Here is a 21,138-nt window from a genome sequence, read left to right as displayed (position 1 = left end):
AGATACAAAACAAGACATGACGAAAGTGATTATTGGTGAAGGTGAACGAGTTGCGAAAATGGACATAAAAATGAAGGAGACGAGAAGGAGAACGACATGCAAGAGAAGGAAGAGGAGGAGGAGGAGAAGGAGGAGGATCTACAGGTCATAGGAGAGAGGAATGCAGGAAGACGTGGAGAAGTGAGGTAGGGATGGAGGTAAAAATTTGCAGGTAGGAAGGGTAGTAGAAATAAATAACTAGGAAGAGGAGGAGGGAGGGAGGTGGTAGAACTGAAGGAAGGAGGGAGAGAGGAATACAATGAAGGAATGATGGATGGAGGAAGATGATAGGAAGGAACTGAAAACAAGGGTAATAGAGGAAAGGGAAAGCTGAAGGAATGAGTAGAGAAAGATATTCTAGGAGTGAGGGAGGAACTGAAAGCAGGGATGATGTAGAGAGTGAAAGAAGATGGAGACGGAGGGAGGAGTAGTGAAGGGAGTAAGGAGTAGGGAATGGGGGAGAGACTGAAGGAAGGAAGAGTGCAGAGGGAGCAAGAAATGAAGGAAGTAAGGAGTGACAGATGGAAGCTTTGAGTATAAGGAGGGAATGTATATGAGAATAGGAGATAATAAGTGAAGGAAAGAAGGAAGAGGAGTACAGAGGGAGCGGGGAGTGAAGGGAGTAGGGAGTGGCTGGGATAACAAGGTGCAGGATGCCACAGTCCACTCCACCCCGGGGCCGCGCAAGGTTGTCGACCCAGGAGAGGGTGGAGGGACGCTTGCTGCTGCTGCTGCTGGATGTTGAGACGCGCTGGGGACCCCGGGACATTCAGACCAGCCAGGGAGGGAGGAAGCACCGTCTCTCTCTCTCTCTCTCTCTCTCTCTCTCTCTCTCTCTCTCTCTCTCTCTCTCTCAAAAAAAAAAAATAAATAAATAAATAAATAAATAAATAAATAAATAAATAAAAATAAGAAATAAATAAATAAATAAAAATAATAATAATAAAATAAGATAAAATAGATAAATAAATAAACTAACGTAGGCGTTAACGAGAGGGAAGGAGAGGAAGGGATGGAGGGATAGAGGAAAGAGAGGTTAGGCTATTGTATCTTCCCTCCTTCCCTCCCTCCCCCTTTCTCTCCACTTCTTTTATCTTGATCCTTCCACTTTACTGACCTCCCTATCTTTATCCTTCCCCTCAATGCCTCCCTCTCTCTCTCTCCCTCTCTTTCCCTCACACAGTTTTTCACGCCACAGCTCAGCGTTCACTTCAGCCAGTTCAGCACGGGAAATAAAACACGACTCTGGAAAACAATCGTGGTGAATTCCAGACAAAACGGAAGACTATTGTTAAAACGTGCTTTATTTATTATCATTATTTTTTTTTTTTTTTACGCTTGCTAATCAGTCAAGAGGATAAACAGTAGCAGTTGGTTGATAGATGGTTGGGATGTTTGTAGTTCTCCTGAGAGTAAAACCGATTTCGAAAGCAGAGGTTAGGTTAGTTCCCGGAAGTCTTAGTACATTTCTTGCTTGTATATTTGAGGGCTGCTATGGTATGTTGTGGGTTAATTAGTATCTATTTATTTGTGTATATAGCTGTTTGTTTATCTGTCTATTTCCCTATCTATCTATGTATATCTATCTATCTCTATCTACTTGTATCTCTATCTATCTATCTACCTACATATCTATAATGAATATGTATCTCTCTATCAATCTATGCATTACTATAGTCCTTCATCTAGGTTGAGTTAAGCTAGGGTTATCTTGTTCTCATAGGAAGGTTGGTCTTCAAGGTATTATAAGGTGATTAACTTTATTTTCTCATTCTATCTGACCATGAATAATTAATTAATGTTTCAAATGTTTCAAAATTTTCTACTCATGCTTTATCCAACTTGTCTTGAAATCGTGGACAGTTTCTTACCATTCTTGCGTGTAACTCTTTCCAGGTGTCACTTTGATTTGTTGCCATTTTCACATCCAGTTTTTTTTTTTTTTTTTTCTTTTTATTCCTTGTTCCTCCATCATCCCCGGCTATATTTTCTAATCATCTCACTGGTTTGGATATTGTAATCAAACTTTTGTCTTCCTCTTCCCCCCTCCAGCACTATCAATTTAATGTATGCGTGTGTGTGTGTGTGTGTGTGTGTGTGTGTGTGTGTGTGTGTGTGTGTGTGTGTGTGTTTGTTTGTTTGTATATAGGTCTCAGATAGGCAGGAAGGGTGGGGCGTCGCATGCTAACATAAGGACAGTTGCTAAATGTAAGAAAAAAAAAAATGGTCGACAGCCTTCAGGTATAGATAAACACACGGACACGGAGACACACACCTGCTGCGCCGCCACGCCTCTTCTCTCCCCAACCCTCCACAACCAAGCTTCTTAACTCCTTCAACCTGCCCTTCCAGCACGCAGCCTTGTTCCTTCGAGTGTGGTGGTGGTGGTGGTGGTGGTGGAGGGTAAAGAGGACAGTAGCCTCCATTATTTTCTTTTTCTTTGTGGTTCTTGGTTGGGGGTTTGTGGGTGAGGAGGAGAAATGACTTCACCGCGGTTTTGTTTTTATCTTCTTGCTGTGGGTGTCTTGCCTGGCCAGCTTGGGTAGGAAGGAGTTGGGGAGAGGAGATGGAAGGCGGAGGGAGGGTGGGTAGCTTCTCTGTTCAGCTTTTTTTTTTTTTATGTTGGTGTTTATCTTCTGTGTTTTGCGTGTGTTTAGTGAGCTGGGCTGGGAGAGGCGAGGCGAGGCGAAGCGAGGGGTGTGTGCGCTGTGTTGTTGGTGATGGTAGTTTTGGTGGTTGTGATGGTGGTGGTGGTTATAGTAATGGTGGTAGTAGTGGTGGTGTTAGTGGTTGTGGTAGTTGTGATGGTGGTGGTGATTATAGTGATAGTGGGTGTGGCCTTCATAATGGTAGTAGTTGTTGTGGTGGTGGTGATGATGGTGGCTTTGGCCTTCATGGTGGTGGTTGGTGGTGGTGGTGGTGGTGGTGCGAGAAGTATAATGAGACAAGTCGCTCGTGTGTGAGTGTCAAGAGAAAAAATTGTGGGGCACTAACTTTTTTTTTTTTTTCCTTCCAAGTGAGTGAAGTTTAATGTTGAGTGTCCTGTGCGCCTTGATTCAACCTTGTCGAAATAATAAACGCTGGTGAAAAAAATCCTTTAGACTACCTTAACATCTAATATTGAAAAAAAAATGTAAATAAATCTACTGAACTGTGAAGAATAATGACGTTCAACAGTACACTATAAAATAAAGCGTATACTATATTGAATAATAAATCAGAATCCTTCAATGTAGAATTTGTACTAGGGCGTGAATTTCCTTACTGTTTTGCCTGTACTTATAATGCATGTATTCACCTCATGAGAATCACATCCAGCAATACCATATAAAAAATAGATAAACCTGTAATATGACGAACAAAAAATTATTATTCCCTGAGGAAGAACTGTAGGCGAATCGTGTACAAGTCTAAACATTTGTCTCGGTGTGAGTTTCCTTAGCATTGTTCCCCTTCCCTGTGACATACATTCACTGCATTAAGCCCCATGCAGCCCACCGCAGTTCAATAATACAATATGAATAACAAAAATAAATAACTAACATATCAAACAGAAATTAGACCTGGGAAGGAAATGTACATAGCTATTTTACATATTCCGCCTTACCATCATTTTTCTTTCCAATAATACATATATTTACCACATCAATTACTATATTCTCCAATCAGCGTCACTCCCCAGACATTATATTCCCCGTCGCTTACTTCTCCTTGCATTGTGTCCGCCCTTGACTGCGGCGGAGCCCTCAGTGGTGGTGCTGTGTGGCCGGTGGGTGGTGGTGCCTGGTGTGGCTTGCCCGCTGGCCACCTCTGCGTCGCCGTCCTTATATTTCTCAAACCAGCCTTCCCTAATGACGTGCACAGGAGGTCAGAAGCACAAGTAGAGACAGATGTTTGATACCGTGACCGAGTATGCGTTTTTTTTTTTTCATTTATTTATTATTATTATTTTTTTTTTACGTACAGACGCCACTATTACTATGAAGGCCGCGGGATATGGCGGAGTAAAAAGTGAAGGAGCCTTGAACACAAACCTTGAAGAACTAAAAATGAGATATAATGTGTTCAAAATTGCTCTACGACTTGACAGAGTGTTACATCCTTAATGTTGCGGACAAGACAACAACACATACCTCGTCCTTACAACCAGTATCGTGTTCCCCACCCACCCCCACTACCACCACCACCACCACAGCAAGCAGGTAGCACCCTTGAACCTGTGCCAAAGGAATGTATTTACCAAGTCCTGTCGCGTTGGCCAGAGGAAAGACTAACGTTAATCCAGCGCCGAGTAGTGAGTGTTTTTTCCCACAAAACTCCAACAGTAAACCTTGTAACATGAAGCATCTGACACACTGGGCCATGTGCTCGGTAGATTTATTCCTTATCTAGGGAGATCATTGTCCGTTGTGAACCTTACGGCCTCTATGCACCTAACATGTCTCCAGCTCACCCGCACCTTTCCACCCACAAACACTCACCTCCCTCCCCCCCCTCACACACATATACACGCAAGCGAGAATATTAAGATAAAAAGTACCGTGATTGTATGAGTGGGAGGGATGTGGGTGAGTACGGTGAAGGCGAAGAGGCGTAATAAGCACCACAGTGGCACAAAACATCACGGCGTTGCGTCAGAGCGCCTGGTGGTGGTGCTGGTGGTGGTGGTGGCCTGGTACGCGCTTATGCTTCGCTGGGGACGAGGCACTTTCACAACTGTACTGCTAAGGGTCCAAGGTGGGGGGGGTTGCGTCCGCTATGCATGAGAAAGAGAGAGAGAGAGAGAGAGAGAGAGAGAGGGGAGGGCGGATTGCCTAAGTAGTGTACACAGAGTTCGATTGTGTCCCTATTTGCCTGTTTTCTCAGAGTCCTTTACAAACAACACAAGGTCTACTTAGTGTTGTGGCGCAGCGGTACAAACCAGGTCTATAGATACTTGGACACACACACACACACACACACACACACATAAGTATAACTTTGTACGTACCTCATCTCATCACGCCTCGTTAGCTTCCTTCTCATTAGTGTTTCCTGTGAATGACGCTTATTTCCGCCTATTAGTGTATTATTGTTTTGGTGATTCCATCCATCTCCAGACCCTTTGTAAATAATTGAAGGCATTGATAATCATCTTGAAGGACATAGGCTGGACATGGAAGCCGTGTAGTGACTAGATGATATATTACTTACATATATCGTGCATCTGGTGAAGGATTGGAGGCCTTTATTTGCTTCTTGAAGGGCACAGACTCCACGTTGAAACTGGATAGTCACTAGATAAATACTGCGCACGTCTTTTTATTCGTTTTCTGACAATTAATCTTTAATACTTCTATATACTGGTAGTTATCGAATTTATAGTTATACCTTGAGTTGGCACGGAAATGAATACTAACAAGAAAATACTGTGTGCTGTTTGGCTGTATAATTACTAAGCAATGCCTTATTTACGTGCAATTCGTCACTGCTCTTACGTCAGACTAAGAACTTGTCACTCATGCTCACTCAGACAACTATAGAATCGGTTAATATAACGTTATATTCTTCGCCATCTCGAATCGAAAACTGTCATCCTTACCGCCACACAACTTTTCTATTTAACTTCTCCTCCAATGCTTTGCTCTTATATACAATTCGTTGCCCTTACTCTGAGACTTCTATTCTACTTTCTCCTCTGTGCCTCACCCAAATGACAGATATTGATAGGACGAAAATTACTCTCCTTCCAATACTTCCTTTATACCGTAGACACCTTACCTTTACCATAAAACAGCACCTCTACTTTCTCCTCCGCGCTTCACCCAGATGACAGGCATTGGGACGTAGCCAGCGTAGCGCATCTAGATAAGGGTCAGGGCAGCAGGCGAGGCGGGGAGTCACGGCGAGTCCTTGTCTACGTGTGGGCGGGGCGGGGCGAGGCGGGACGGGGCGTAGGGAAAGTGAGAAACAGAGGCCCGTATTCAGGAACGCCTTGCTCTCTCACCACGACTTTTTCCAAGGCCACAGAGATGATTAGCCGGGTTCTCAAGAGTGTTCCTCCTGGTAATGATGTTTTTAAAAATCTTGTTAATTTGTCAATGGAACTCTAAAAAAGAACTTAAAAACTAGTATAACTTTAACTATAGGGTTTTTAATGTAGTAAAGTTGCTGCGCAGAGGTGTTTCAGAATATCGTCCAGAGAGAGAGAGAGAGAGAGAGAGAGAGAGTTAAAAGTATGCGCGTAGGCGTGGCGTGGATGTTCGGCGTGTGGGCGCTGTGGGCGTAAAGAAAGTGTGAGCATGGCATGTGGGCGTGAGGACCTGCGCCCACCCCGCTGAGGGTTCATGCTGGGAGAAACTAGCGGCGAGGAGGTGGTGGTGTTAGTAGTACTGGTGGTGATGGTGGTGAGAGGCTGGCAGAGGATTATTCATAACCACAGTACACCACCTGAGGCAGAGAGAGAGAGAGAGAGACAGACAGAGAGAGAGAGAGAGAGAGAGAGAGAGAGAGAGAGAGAGAGAGAGAAATAGGGCTTAGATGGAGATAATAAGGAGTGGATATTAGAAATGTAGAAACAAGGAAGGAGTGGGGGCGACGAGGCGGAGATGGAATGGGGTTGAGAAAAGAGGTGTAGCTTCATTGACCCGTTACGAATTCTGTGCTATGATATTCATCTACTAAAATCTTCGAATCTACATGCCACTCTTGTTTAGATTGAGAATAGAAAGGCTGCTTCATCAACTAGTGTGCCGTCTGTACGTACATACATTCATACAAAGACAACGGACAACCAAAGAGATAGATAAACAGACAGAGAAACAGTCAGACACATACGTGAAATCCCACACTTTCATAATCGTCACACTTTTTCCCTCGCCGTAACTCTCGTGGCGTAACCAAAGAGTGACGCCTGACGCTGTATGCTGCGGTGCGTGACAGGCTCCCGGCTCTCCCTCCCTCCTCCCCTGAACAGTGACGGAGGCTGGCGTGTCACGTGGCCTCGGGAGGGGGTGGTGACGTCACGAAGAAAACGTTGTGACTCACCGCTGATGACTTCATGCTCCTCTCCACCCACTTTTTTTCCCCCTCCTGTTTCCTCCTCCATTCAGCAACGTGAGTGACTCATGACGATGCGCTGGGACTGTTCCGGGAAACAGTGTCGCTTTGAACATTGTAGCACTATCTCATGGATTCCTAAATGTGGTTGTTCCTTGCTGTCTGTACGTGGGAGAAAAAACGTTTACCCATTTATATGAATCTTATCGCATTGGCTCCCGCATATGACATCACTCTCATCCTTGCCCGACAACGAATTAGAGAGTTATTATCTACACAGCCCTTGATAGTCTGAACCTTACCTGCAGTAATCTTCGCTTATTAAACCTTCATTCTCCCGTGTCACAAAACTCTGATTAAGTCTTTGATTGCTATTTGGTACTGCATTTTCCTTAATCATTAATCACTCTGAGCCATCTTTACTTGTTCTGCAGTCACGCCTAATATTTAAACACCGGAGCAATAGCAATAACTTCTTTTTAGTCCTATTCCCTTTTGTAAATGCTTATATAAGGTTTTATCCATTATTTATGAGGCTGCTAATTGTCTTCTATCGCAGTAAAAGGGATTAAGAGAGTTATGATTTGTAAAACTCTTGATAATCTAAACTTCAACCGGCCTTATCCTTCCACGTCATACTTCCGTCATCCTCCCTCCTGTCTCAACACTGATTACAAAATACTTTGATTTCTGTAAGCCTTGACATGCAGTCTAACCGCATCGCCTTGGTTCTCACACATTACCCACGCGTTATTCTCAAAACCCATTGGTAAAGAGATCTATGATGTGTATAAGAAGTTCGTTTGCTTAGTCCTCAAAAATTACACCCCTTTGTCTCAGAACCGTGACTAGAAAGAGCTGTGATTTGTGTAGCCATGTAGCACCTCCTTCCATGCGCCCGTCCCTGTCCCCACCCGACCGGACTGACTCACAGCAATTACTGCGGTGAGTTCCTCGTCTCCACGTGTCCGCTAAGTTGTCACATTGAAAGGGAATGTCCACGGAAGTCACACGGGAAATGTCTTATTTGTCTAGCACTCACACCGTCCTACACAGAAACATTTTGTATTATTTTGTTACCTTGACGAGTTTAGAGAGGTAGTACGGGAAGGGATGCATGGATGGGAAGTAGAGCGACCTCTTCCTTTCTCTCCCTTCCCTTCCCTTCTCAGACCATTTCCTCCTTTCCCCCTATTTCCTCCTACTGCCGCCCGCCTCCTGTCACGGCTTCAAAGGCCTGCAGTGGTGTACAAAACGGCGTGTGTGATACACAAACCTCACTGGTGTAGCGTTTATGTAGTGAATGACGGACGAACTCACACACACACACACACACACACACACACACACACACACACACTGCCAGTAGCTTTATGTAATAACCTTTCCTAGTAAATTAATTGGAAAGTGAGAGAGAGAGAGAGAGAGAGAGAGAGAGAGAGAGGTGTATATGTTTGAGCAGGATTATGTGTCTTGTCTGCGGTGTCTTTAGTATAGTAAATGGAGGATCATTGAATCACTCTGCAAAGAAGGCAAAGTGCTTTGATAAGATGATGAGCTTGAACATCCTATGACGTCCTGATTGTTCACTGCTCGTTTCCTCGTGGCGTAGTGGTGGTGGTGGTGGTGGTGGTAAGCGACACAAACCTCCCCAGGCCGGGATGACTCAGGTGGTGTGCAGTTGGACACTTATTTATAGTCCTGTGATGTCGGCAGGTCGTGGTGGTGTTAGTGTTAGTGTGCTCTTTTCATCAAACTTTTTTTTTTTTTTTTTTTATCATCATGGATCACCTTTCGCCAACCTGATGTTGCCTTTGTGCTGCTCAGGCGTCAGTGTCACAGCTGCTGCTCCCGCCCTGCCCGGCTTTGTGGAGCCGCCGTCACAGGAGCCATCTGGTTCCTTTTTCAACACTACATCATCTTAGCCCTTACTCTCTCCCCTCCCCTCCCATACTGTAGCCCTTGGTCCCTTCTCAATTTACCCATACCTATTCCTGCGTCAGGCTGCTGTGACTCACTGACTCATTGACACTGACTCCCACTGCCAGCATTCACTAACTCAGTGTTCATCTTCCAGGCTCGTCCTTCCCCGCTGGCACCATGTCGTCCACGCTGCCGCGCACCCGCAGTGTGAGCGCCGCCTCAACCTCCTCCTCGGGCAGCAAGGTGAGTCAGGCTGTTGCGGCGACCGAGAGCGAGTTGTACTGTCCGTGTTTAGTCTTCTGGGAGACTCTGTAACAATGTCCAGCTGACGCTTCTTGGTGGCTGCTCTGGGCGTCTTAGATTCAAGGTCACGCCACATTTCCTGCCTACATAACTCCAATAGTTTCTCCACACAATTTTTCTTTTCTTCTTATTTACCTTCCTCATCCGTCCCCATTTTCCCTCCCGGCACAGCAGGACCGGATTCGTCCAGTGTCCGTGTGTGACACCTCGTGGTCCAGGATGACTGGCCAGGAGCTCCGTCAGCAGCACCTGGTGAGGACACCGTCACAAGCCAACAACTTGTGCACCACCGTCCCGCAGAACCTCGTGGTGCAGAACCTTGGCGGCCGCCACACGCCCACCAGGAGCAGCCTCAGACACTCCCGCATGATCGTCCTCTCCAAGAACGGCAAAGGTGAGCACGAGCCAGCGCCCATCCATCTGAGACAAGGCTGGTGGTGGAACGGGAACTTCTTTTGCTCTATTTGCTGTGCATTGTTATCTTGTGCTTTATAATCTGATATATATTTTTTTGTTTATGCTATGGCCTAGAGCGCATGTAGGCATACTTGAAGAGTATGGGAAGAGCTGTTCAGCTTCCATCCATTAGTGGGGCAGGCAATTTTATTTATAGTGGTACCCATATCACCACCCAAGCGCATCTTTAGTGTAACCACCTAGAACTTGGGTACCATGGTGACATGTAGGTAACTTTAAACCACTCGACAAATGGCATAGCTTCAAGGCGGTATGTGATGAGATTCGAACCTACTCGTGGACGTCTGCCCGATCCCACGCTCACCACCTTATCCACTACGTCACCGTCTCCCTAATGTATTCATTTACTTCCTCTTTTGCCGTGATGTATCTTGTTGTTCCATTAATGTTTGTCTGCATAACGTCGCATTTTACAGTGCGCTTTTTTGTGCTACTTAACAAGGGCTTGAGTCTCGTGGTGGCGGTGCAGGACTGCTGGAGTAGGGCAGGGAGTCTCACGTTCTGAAGCCATGTGTGTGTTTGAAAAGAGGGCGACATGATGTCACTGGTACGACGTGAGCTGTCTTTCTTCCTGCACGAGTAATAATGCCAGGAAGTGAGTCGCCAGATTTAAGGAGATACTGGCGCTGGGACCCTTGACGCTCAGGCCAGGCACTAGAGTGTTCTGGCGGGGAGTTAAGGAGATTGTATGGCGAATAGGTCGTTACGTGAGGCAGCAGCACCGTGCCCTTGCCACCATCTCTGAAACTCCGGCCGCGGACTGGCTCTCCACCAGCCGCAGACCGCCGATGCGTCACACGAACCGAGATTATTGTGGCAGGGGGAGACCGCAGGATTTTACATAGCACGTACTCTGCTCTCTCTCTCTCTCTCTCTCTCTCTCTCTCTCTCTCTCTCTCTCTCTCTCTCTCTCTCTCTCTCTCTCTCTCTCTCTCTCTCTCTCTCTCTCTCTCTCTCTCTCTCTCTCTCTCTCTCTCTCTCTCTCTCTCTCTCTCTCTCTCTCTCTCTCTCTCTCTCTCTCTCTCTCTCTCTCTCTCTCTCTCTCTCTCTCTCTCTCTCTCTCTCTCTCTCTCTCTCTCTCTCTCTCTCTCTCTCTCTCTCTCTCTCTCTCTCTCTCTCTCTCTCTCTCTCTCTCTCTCTCTCTCTCTCTCTCTCTCTCTCTCTCTCTCTCTCTCTCTCTCTCTCTCTCTCTCTCTCTCTCTCTCTCTCTCTCTCTCTCTCTCTCTCTCTCTCTCTCTCTCTCTCTCTCTCTCTCTCTCTCTCTCTCTCTCTCTCTCTCTCTCTCTCTCTCTCTCTCTCTCTCTCTCTCTCTCTCTCTCTCTCTCTCTCTCTCTCTCTCTCTCTCTCTCTCTCTCTCTCTCTCTCTCTCTCTCTCTCTCTCTCTCTCTCTCTCTCTCTCTCTCTCTCTCTCTCTCTCTCTCTCTCTCTCTCTCTCTCTCTCTCTCTCTCTCTCTCTCTCTCTCTCTCTCTCTCTCTCTCTCTCTCTCTCTCTCTCTCTCTCTCTCTCTCTCTCTCTCTCTCTCTCTCTCTCTCTCTCTCTCTCACACACACACACACACACACACACACACACATCCCCGGTGGTCATGTAGAGGCCAGCAGCTGATGGGGACTGATGAGGGGAAGGTTTCAGGCAGGCCAAAGGAAAGCCGCCTCAGCACATCCCAGCTCGTCCGTCGTCTCAGCCGCTGCTTCACTCATCACGTCTCGTTTCCAGATAGCAATCGACGCCGCTGCCCTGCACCACCTCGCACTCCGACACCCGACACTCCTGTCAGAAACAACAGCCTCTTCCTCTTCCTTCTCTTCCTCCTCCTTCTCAGTGACTATCTTTTATTCTTTCTTTCCCTTTAAACATGTTAGGTTTGTGTGTGTGTGTGTGTGTGTGTGTGTGTGTGTGTGTGTGTGTGTGTGTGATTATGCGTCGTTCCCCTGCATCCCTGTGGTTGCTCTCATATTTTTTTACGAGGACGAATGGGCCTTAAAGATAAATATTTAGTGCGGCGGCTGCAGGATTCGAACTAGCTCGCAACCCCAGCCACTACAACGCCAAGCTATTAATTCAGCGATGCTTAGAATTAGTGCCTTAAGCACCGATTTCCGGCGTTGTAGCTTCAAAGTGATAGTTCCAGTCCTGGCATGGTGGTGGTGGTGGTGGTGGTGCTCTTGTTCTCAGGCAGTGCCGACGCGGGGCGGACCAGATGCTGCGTGTTTATGGCTGCACAGGTGATGTCAATTTATGGCGTGTCGCTGCTGTAGAGGTGTTGGATGTAGGGATTAGTGGTGGCATTAAAGAATGTTGTGGTGACTTTGCGAGGAATGGTGGTGATCCCTATGATGGTAATGGTGGTGGTGGTGGTGGTGGTGGTGGTGGTGGTGGTGGTAGATGCCCAGCGGCGCCAGATGCCTGGGCTTCACCAACCTGCCACAGAGCTACGTCCCCTCGGCGGCCTCTTCCTCTGATCCTCGCCCCGCTAGCCAATTAACACGCCACCGCCGACCCCTCCATCCTTCCACCCCATCTTTTGCCCTCCAACCCTCCACCACATCGCTCCGCAGCTCCCGCCGCCACTCCACCCTCCAACGCTGGCTCATTGCTGGTCTATCTCTCTCCGACCAATCTCCCTGGAGGTAAATTATCAACAAGAGTCAACATCCAGCACAGTGCCGAAAAACACAACACTGTCCTGCCCTGCCTCGTCTCGCCCTCACGCTGTCCCCAGGAGAGGCGTCCGCTGGGCCATCTTTTCTTGCTCCTTTGTATGACGAGATGCTGAGAAACTCGTATGTCTTGATTTGGTGAGTCTTTGTCGTCTCGGTGTCTGTGTTGCGTCAAAGATGGAAAGCAATTGTGCGTCACTAACCCTGCACCTCTTGACACAGATCTCTTTGTCATGAGTGCATGTCGCTTCTCATGACCCACCTTTTAGGTGGGAATGAATGCTTTAGTGTGACCCCGTGCTGATGAGGCAGGCGCGGCAAGCGCGGATCAGCAACACTACTGATGGCAACGCCCATCTCTTGGCGAGGGTCACGGCCGAGCGTCGCCACCCGCTGACCGGAACAGTGCCACTCCCACACACCTCCACCCATGCAGGATGTGGCAAGTTGAGGGGACCAGGATCTTCGGGACGTTTTGTGGACACCAGGGCGAGTGTGAAGGAGGCGAAATATAACCCTAGGACTGGTGGTGGTTGGGGTGGTGGTGGCTTTGGCGGCAGGGAGAGGAGGCGCCTGTGGTCAGAGGGCTGTGTCAACCACAAGAACAAGATTAATTATTTTCCTGAATGCCTTCCTGGCAGTCTATATATCACAGACATTAAATTGGTCATGTGGCGCGTCTTGCCACCGTGTATGCGATGAGATGACGGATGAGCCGCTAATCTGATTATTGCTGTTTGGTGGAAGTTGTTGTGCCGGGAACAATGGGCGGCAGGTGGTGGTAGGTGGCGCAGGCCTGCCTGGGCGGGAGGATGCTTCTAATGGGTCGCTTCCGTCTCTCTCGACACGGCACTCACGTGCTCACGGCACAGATGTATGGAGCTGAAGACGCGTTCCCGCCTTAGGCTACACTTCACCCCGGGGAGGAGTGAGCGGCGCCCTGGGCGACGATGACTGACGTGATGTGACCTGCCAACCAGAAGGAGTCCCACTGGTCGTACCCTGAAGCGGGAGTCTGGCAGGAAGTCTTTGTCAGGATTTTCTCCATGCCTAGGCTGCTGCGTTCATCAACAGCAGGAGATTAAAGTAGGGTGATGATCCAGTCCTCAAGGACACCGCCCGTCACCTCCCAGGCACAGGAAGGACAGATCGTCACACTGGCAGATCGCGCTGTGTTGATCCTTTTTTATCTCTCCTTCCTTCAGCAGAGAACCCTGGACTCGCTGACTCGCTGTGATACCAACTAAATTATCAGCCGCCCTCCATTACGCCTCGTGCCTCCCGCCCTTCCCGCGGGGCAGAGCCTCTCTCCTCCCGCCCAGACCGGCCGCCGCGCCCACTCACATTTTCCACCTCGCTCCTTCCCCCCCTCCAGTCTCTCTCTCTCTCTCTCTCTCTCTCTCTCTCTCTCTCTCTCTCTCTCTCTCTCTCTCTCTCTCTCTCTCTCCATATTTATCTCTGGGCCCGTCAGCGCGTCCTCCCGCCTCACACCTGTTTGTGTGTGTGTGTGTGTGTGCGTGTGTGTGCGTGTGTGTGTGTGCGTGTGCGTGCGTGCGTGCGTGCGTGTGTGTGCAAAAGGGAATACTGGTGACGAAGCCTGTACTCCATACGTGTAGGCGCAACTTTCACAACGATATAGTATATACGTAGCAAAAATACAAGATTGTGCACAATTACGTGCGTGTATACAAGTAAGAGAGAGACTGTTTGCTTACCACTGAAGCTTCGGCTGCGTCAAAAGTGAAGTGAACTAGAGTATATGGCTGTAAGGGTGTCAGTGCTTTGATAAATTGGATCTTAGTTTGTACGCATATCACCGTTGAGATTCCAAAACAAATAATCCGTAAACTGTCACCATCTTAGCAAGTTACTTTAAGCATCACTCAGTGCATGCCAGTACGAATCTTTTAGAGTCTGTAAATAAAAAATAAATAAATAAATAAAACAATACCTTCACTCTTTCGCCTCCTTTATTGTTTCACTCACGAACTCTGCCTGTGTCTGTATTCCTTTCCGCCTTTCTGCGACTTGATCTTGTCTGAGAGGGGAGTGTCAAGGCGCCCACAAACTTATGTTTTTTTTTTTTTTCTATAGTATTCACTTTATTCTATGGAAGAGAAGGTCAGCACTCTTGAGTCTTCCTCCTTCGTACACTGATAAAAGTATTACTGATTTGTGATTGAGAGCTTGAACCCCAAAAATATAAGAAAATATGGAAAACATCAAGCAGTCGTCAGCCCTACACGTGGCAGTCCTTGCATAAAACAAACCTGCCTATTTCTTCCTATCATTCTCGCCGATAAATTTGTTTAATCTTCTTTCGAAACTCTCAAACGACTCGGAACTAACAACCTGAATAGGGAGTCTATATCCTTCATCTTCCACTCTATTTTGGATTACAGTTCCTTCCCATCTCTTGCTTAAATCCAACTTTACCAAGCTTAAACACATCATTTTTTTTATCCTAACCTGATTACTGATCCTTAAAACTCTATGTTATCCTTGTGGTATCCCCTGTACTAAAACGATCAGACCCCTGTTATAATACGCCTCGACTAAGATATGCTCCTCTATAAGGCTGTAGGAGTATAGAGAAGCAGGAGGCAAACCGGACGTGGTAGCTTATAGACGACTGAACACACCAATCCCGTGGGTCTGGAAATTGTACGTTGGGGTTAACAAAGTGACACATGTTTAGTTGCGTCACTCGGAGGCGAAGTCTTGTTGTGTCGGTGCTTAATAATGGTACACGTGCGCCCTTGATAATGGTGTGTGGTCCCGTAACTATGGTGTGCGACCCTTTAATAGCAGGTTGTGGTCTTTTTATAACGGTGCGGGGACTGGATGTGCGGTCATTTTCATTTTGGGGTCTTTTCTTCCTCTCAGATATGATTAACGTCTTTTTCTTCATTCTGTAATGAGTGTGATGGCTTAATTAGTAGTTTGATCTGAGCGGTTGTTTGTTTGCCTTTCTAATCTTGTATTTTTCATATGTTTTTTTTTTCAGATATATGTTTGCATACTGGCGGAACGCTGCTTTTTCATGTATTAGAAAGATGGGGAGAGAAAAAGGAAGCAGAAATTGGAACAAAAGATGTCGCTCATGTTGCCGCTTCCCTCCCACCAAAAAGAAAAAAAAAATGAAATCAAATCAACAAAAGCTCTGAAAGAAAAGATAATTTACTTCCTGAACTGTCTTGGTAGTCCTCTATTATAATAGTTCAAGTCGTAGGCAGGTATCAAATTCTATATTTCTTGATGGCCCTCAGTAGAGTCTCATAATGTTCGCTCGTTTACATCAATGGATTATTTTTTTTCTATTCTTCTTCATGGCAAAGTGACAAACCTCAGATTGCAAAAACGAACATCAGAAAACGAAGGCCGCTTCCTAAAGAGACACTTTCCATTACAAAATAGAAATAAAATAATCGTCAAAATACATTTTGTAAAACAAGCCCCGGTCCAAAAGAGACCGTTTAGAATCAGAATTCCTCTAAAAGACACGACAAACCAACCATATACAGAAAACAAATACCGCTCCAAAAAGAGACAGTATGAATATAGTGTTAACACAAGATATCACAAAACAAACCATAGAAAACGAGCACAGTCCCACCAAAAGAGACAATATAATGTAAAAACACCAAAAAGAGCAAGGCCGTCTGAGTTCCGAGGCGCCTCGATCCCCGTCTCGTGCAGGAATTCGCAGAGGTAGTAACGGGCACTCGGTCAGCACTAATTCAGGGGAAGGACGACGAGCTGGAGTCTTCCTAATGGAGCTGAATGAAGACTAATACTGAAGCTAAATGGAATGAAGCATATTTTAATTGACACTGAAACTAAGGGATAAGGGCGTTGTGGGTTGCGGGTGGTGAGGGAGGGCGTGAGGGGCCAAGGTTAAAGGGGCGAGGAAGTTGATTGATGGATTAAAAAGCGCCATAACAGCTAGGGTGAGGAGGATGTGAGGTAAGGGTGAAGGGAGAATTGGTTGTGAGTCTTACTGAAATGGGGTGTGAGGCGATGTGAGGGAAGGGGGAGGCTATGACTCTGCAGTCTGGAGTAAAGGGACGTGGATGGCGTGAGAGGAACGCGAGCATTGGGATGGGAGTGTTGAGTGGGATATGAGTGAGGCGAGGTGAGAAGGTGTTTGGGTGCCGTGATGAAGGTAGTGAACAGGGAAGGCAAGGGCAGGGAAGGGTAGGCTGGCAGGGAGGGGATGAGTCAGGGCCGGGATTCATCTCATGGTGGCGGTGGGGGCAACAAGGACCTCCAGGCGACTCCAGGAAGCAACTCGCGTGCGTCTCAACCCACTGTGTCCCTCCCTGCAACCCCTCCCCGCCCCCTGCCAGTCCGCAGCCAAACACCGCCAGTCCTTGTCCTGTGACGGGACCATGGTGTGGTGGGGCTGGGGAGTCTCAGGCAGAGTAGTGTGGCCGGTGGGAGTGGCTCAGGGTCAGGGAGCCGTGCTGAGGCCGAAGCCAGGCTCGGAGGACGGGGTCTCCTTAGGGCAGCAAGACGCGCCTCGCATACTGATCATCTGTTGACGGTCAGCTTGGCTCTGTAACATCTCTGATACGTTTACACTTGCAGAGGCTTACAATACCCTTGAGCCCAGGGCTCCTAGCCGTGCCCTGGCCTGTCTGCACTGTTTCTTACCCGCTGCCGTGCCTCTTACTATCCTGTATACCTTCACGTCCCGAGAATGGTGGCGGTGCTGGTGATGAGACCGCACGCTGTCCCGGGTTGGCCTGGACACTTGTGTGTTGGCTCGGCTGTGGAGAAGACTGGGTTGGCAGGTGGTTGTCACGTGGGGCGTGGTGTGTAACATTTGTGTTTGCTGTGTACACAATCCTCTCGTAATGCACACAACTCAGCTGCAATGTACACAGCTTTACAACAGTAGGCTTAGACAACTCAGCTGCTGCCGTGTGGACACACTCACTTAGGGAATATACAGTGTGTGAATCTATACATGGCGGGAGTGTGATAGTGCCAATGGATGGTTCCCACCTGTATTTATATACGGTGGTTGTGGTGATGGTTATAATGGTGGTGGGGATCAGAGGGACGGGAACGAGAAAGGAAGGCTGGAATAGTGGTGACTGTGGTGACCCACAACCCACAGTGCCTCGTGAGGAGCCTCGTGTCAAGTTGCAGTCAGAGGTCGCAGTTTTAATTACGTTTGTGGCTTGCCTTCTGACCTCAGGCACAGGTGACTTGACTGTGGACTCGCAGTTCGCCACCCACTCCTCCACACACAATTTGACTAGGAGGTCCTCCGCGCTACTTACTTCCTCAACACAGTTTTCTTCACGGGTACTAAGTCCTTCACACAAAACCATCCTGTCAGCACTTCATTCAGCGTCTAGCTCAGCTCATCACCGCCGTTTATAAGACAGTATTCCAGAGTTAACTGGGCAAGGCACTTAAGGCGTGATGATCCTGGTTAACACTAACATGGATTTGATGGACGTAATAGGGATGAAGTAGAAAGTTTTGTGCAGCAGCGTAGGAGGAAGAGACTGGCGGGTGTGAGTCATTCGCTAAACATCTTGAGGAGAGCACTAGACGTGAAGACTATTTATTGTATAGAAAGCAAAAAGAAAAAGCGGCACTGGTTGACTGTGAAGAACTGAAGACTGTCAGTGAAAGAAAGGAAATTGATGAGATGAATAGCTCGTGTCTGTACCTTATTTGGAAGACCTGCTCCTTTCCTCTTCACCTTCCCCTCCCACCTACACAGCACATATATAAAAAGCGTTCTCCAAACTTGGCGGAAGAGGCCCCTGTGTAGAAACACATTTAGGAGACAAAAAGATTGGCGTAGACGATACAGGAATTTAACTTCATAGATCCTGATTTAGAAAGAGTGAAGATTCCTTATCAAGATTTTTAGTTAAATACAAGTAAGGAATGTTCAGTGTATAGATGAAATAGTTGAATGTTTCAGAATTGTTTATAGAAGACAAAAATGTGTTGTTGAAAGCCATGACAACCTCGAGATCTTAAAAATGAAAAAAACAAAAACGAATAAATTATGAAAGAGAGTCTCGTTCTTCTAGACTCCTAGAGTTATCTATTGCCGCAGAGAAGCTTGTGCGTTTAATTATATTGAGAAAGGTGGCACGGAAGTGAGGTCACTCATGAATAACCGAGACAGGAATGAAAATAAAATAATTGATTCAGAGATTGGACAACAAGATCGAAAGCTGTAGTGTCAGTAGGCTTGTGAGAGCGATCATTACCAGGAAGGGAAATGGATACGCCCGAGACGAAACATGATAATAGAATGAGGAAGGATAATTATATAGAGGTACTGGTCGAGAAACGGACATTTAGAGAAGAAATAAACACTGGAAGAGATTAGCAGACAGGACTGTGATAAAAACTGAAAAAAGTAGTTTAGCAGTGGTCCTTCGTGCAGTACCATAGGCGGGATTTATTTTATTTTATCTATATATTTATTTATTTTTTATTTTTATTTTTTTTTTTTACGTTATGGCCTATAGCGTCTGTAGGCATACTTGAAGAGTATATGTGGGAAGCGCTGTTAAGCTTCCGCCCATTAGTGGCGCAGGCAATTTTATTTATAGTGGTGTCCATATTAGGTCCCATATCACCACCCAAGTGCATCTCGGGTGTAACCACCTAGAACCTGGGTATCATGGTGACATGTAGGTAACTTTAAACCACTCGACAAATGGTATAGCTTCAAAGTGGTATGTGGAGGGATTCGAATTTACGCGTGGACGTCTGCCCGATCCCACGCTCACCACCTTATCCTCTACGCTACCGCCTGCCTTAAATGCTACCAAAGATGATGAAAGGTGATGTTTTGAACCACGCAGGGCTGAAGCGATGTCTCGGACGCAAGCTCAAACCACGCCCGCACTGAACAAGTGAGCGGTTCCACTTTTACAGTCAAACAATGATGCCTAACCAAACCAAACTGTGTAATCTGAAGCAAAATGGTTTGGGAAGTAAAGGTTTGTGCGAGAGACTAATAACAGTCTGTAGATGGCATAATAGGCAGAGAGAGAGAGAGAGAGAGAGAGAGAGAGCTTGTGATTTGATAGGGGAAGTGCTGATTAATTTAATTTTTCCAGATATGGACAATAATATTAATAATGATACTCCTTACACTCCACCGCCACCACCACTACCACCACCACCACCAGAAAGAAACATAAACAAAGAACAAAACGAAGCAATGGCTACACAAGCAGGGCTTTTGATCCTTACAAGGGTGTTTCTGATAATCTACTCTAGTACACTGTCTGATTTTTCATCATCGTCACCACCACCATTACCGCCAGTATTGCAACCATTACCTTTACCTTGGCTCCAGTCTCCACACACACACACACACACACACACACACGGCCCGGTAGCTCAGTGGTTAGAGCGCTGGCTTCACAAGCCAGATGACCGGGGTTCGATTCCCCGGCCGGGTGGAGATATTTGGGTGTGTCTCCTTTCACGTGTAGCCCCTGTTCACCTAGCAGTGAGTAGGTACGGGATGTAAATCGAGGAGTTGTGACCTTGTTGTCCCGGTGTGTGGTGTGTGCCTGGTCTCAGACCTATCCCAAGATCGGAAATAATGAGCTCTGAGCTCGTTCCGTAGGGTAACGTCTGGCTGTCTCGTCAGAGACTGCAGCAGATCAAACAGTGAATTACACACACACACACACACACACACACACACCTTTTCCCTCCTCCACAAACCCTGAAAGCCTTGGTGATGTGACGTCATTGTGCATTCCGTGATGATGACAACAGCTGATCAGACGAGAGCGGAAGTGACTCGTGCCTTCCTCCCTACCAGTCTCACTCCCTCACGCCCATGACCCCGACCGTGGCATTCCAGCGTCCGGCTTGATGGTGCGTGCTGCTTGCTGTGTGCGGGCAGCGAGATGTGGTCTGCGTTAGGGGGCGGGGCATTAATTGTGGCCTGGGGAGGGATACAAGGTCTGAGTAGAGGAGAAGGCGCGGGGCGGATGTGACTCCCTCCATTTGTCTCTTGGCAGTGGTGGACCTGGCATGGTGATTGGCTGAATAACTCTTGTACTCTCTCTCTCTCTCTCTCTCTCTCTCTCTCTCTCTCTCTCTCTCTCTCTCTCTCTCTCTCTCTCTCTCTCTCTCTCTCTCTCTCACACACACACACACACACACACACACACACACAGTTTTCGAGCAGTAATGAAGCGAGGAAAGCAGAGAGGGAGGAACTGTAATACCAACCACCTGCACACAAGAACAAGAAGTAGCGAGCGAGGCGGTGGCTTCATCCTCTTCTTTTCTTCTCCTCTTCCTCCTCCGTACCCTTAATAGGCATATCTCGCTCTGTGCCTGGACCTTTTACGGACAACTATAGCATGTAATACCTGTGTGACTAGCTAAGGTTGGGAGATAAATGCATTGCACAGTATATATTGCCGCGCAACCAAAACAGGACACAGGTCAAGCAGATAAAACGATCGGGCTGGTTCATATGATCAAATTGAGGCGGGTACCTTTTATCCTTTTCTCCTCAAGTCTCACCAAGTCGTATCTTACAGCACCAGTACGTGACCGGCGGTGGGCTCCCAATAGCCTTGGTCGTGCGGGCGTGCTGGTAGTGACGGCGCAGATCCTGGTGGGCGTGATGGGCGTAACGCTAGCGGCCTGGTTCCTGATGTGGGCACCCATTCTCAAGTT

At 47.2% G+C, this 21,138-nt stretch overlaps 1 protein-coding gene across 8 annotated transcripts in view; it reads left to right on the top strand.

The window, feature by feature from the left end:
• Positions 1 to 21,138, top strand: part of LOC123504941 — a 69,362-nt gene that overhangs the window by 39,055 nt on the left and 9,169 nt on the right. For 6 of the 8 annotated variants that reach the window (XR_006674991.1, XR_006674987.1, XR_006674988.1 and 3 more), the window contains exons 2-4: positions 9,155 to 9,243; positions 9,475 to 9,697; positions 21,000 to 21,138. The exon at positions 21,000 to 21,138 is cut by the window's right edge and continues 31 nt beyond it. Coding sequence is in view for 1 of the 8 variants with exons in the window: in XM_045255899.1 (XP_045111834.1) it covers positions 9,178 to 9,243; positions 9,475 to 9,697; positions 21,000 to 21,138 (428 nt within the window). In the remaining 7 variants the exon portion in view is untranslated. The remainder of the gene's footprint in view (positions 1 to 9,154; positions 9,244 to 9,474; positions 9,698 to 20,999) is intronic. The other 2 variants (XR_006674993.1, XR_006674992.1) reach the window with 1 other exon arrangement.

Source organism: Portunus trituberculatus, chromosome 17 (assembly GCF_017591435.1).
Source record: "Portunus trituberculatus isolate SZX2019 chromosome 17, ASM1759143v1, whole genome shotgun sequence".
NCBI classification, from domain to species: Eukaryota; Metazoa; Arthropoda; class Malacostraca; order Decapoda; family Portunidae; genus Portunus; species Portunus trituberculatus.
Note: the sequence above shows the minus strand (reverse complement) of the source record. Positions and strands in the feature narration are given on the sequence as shown.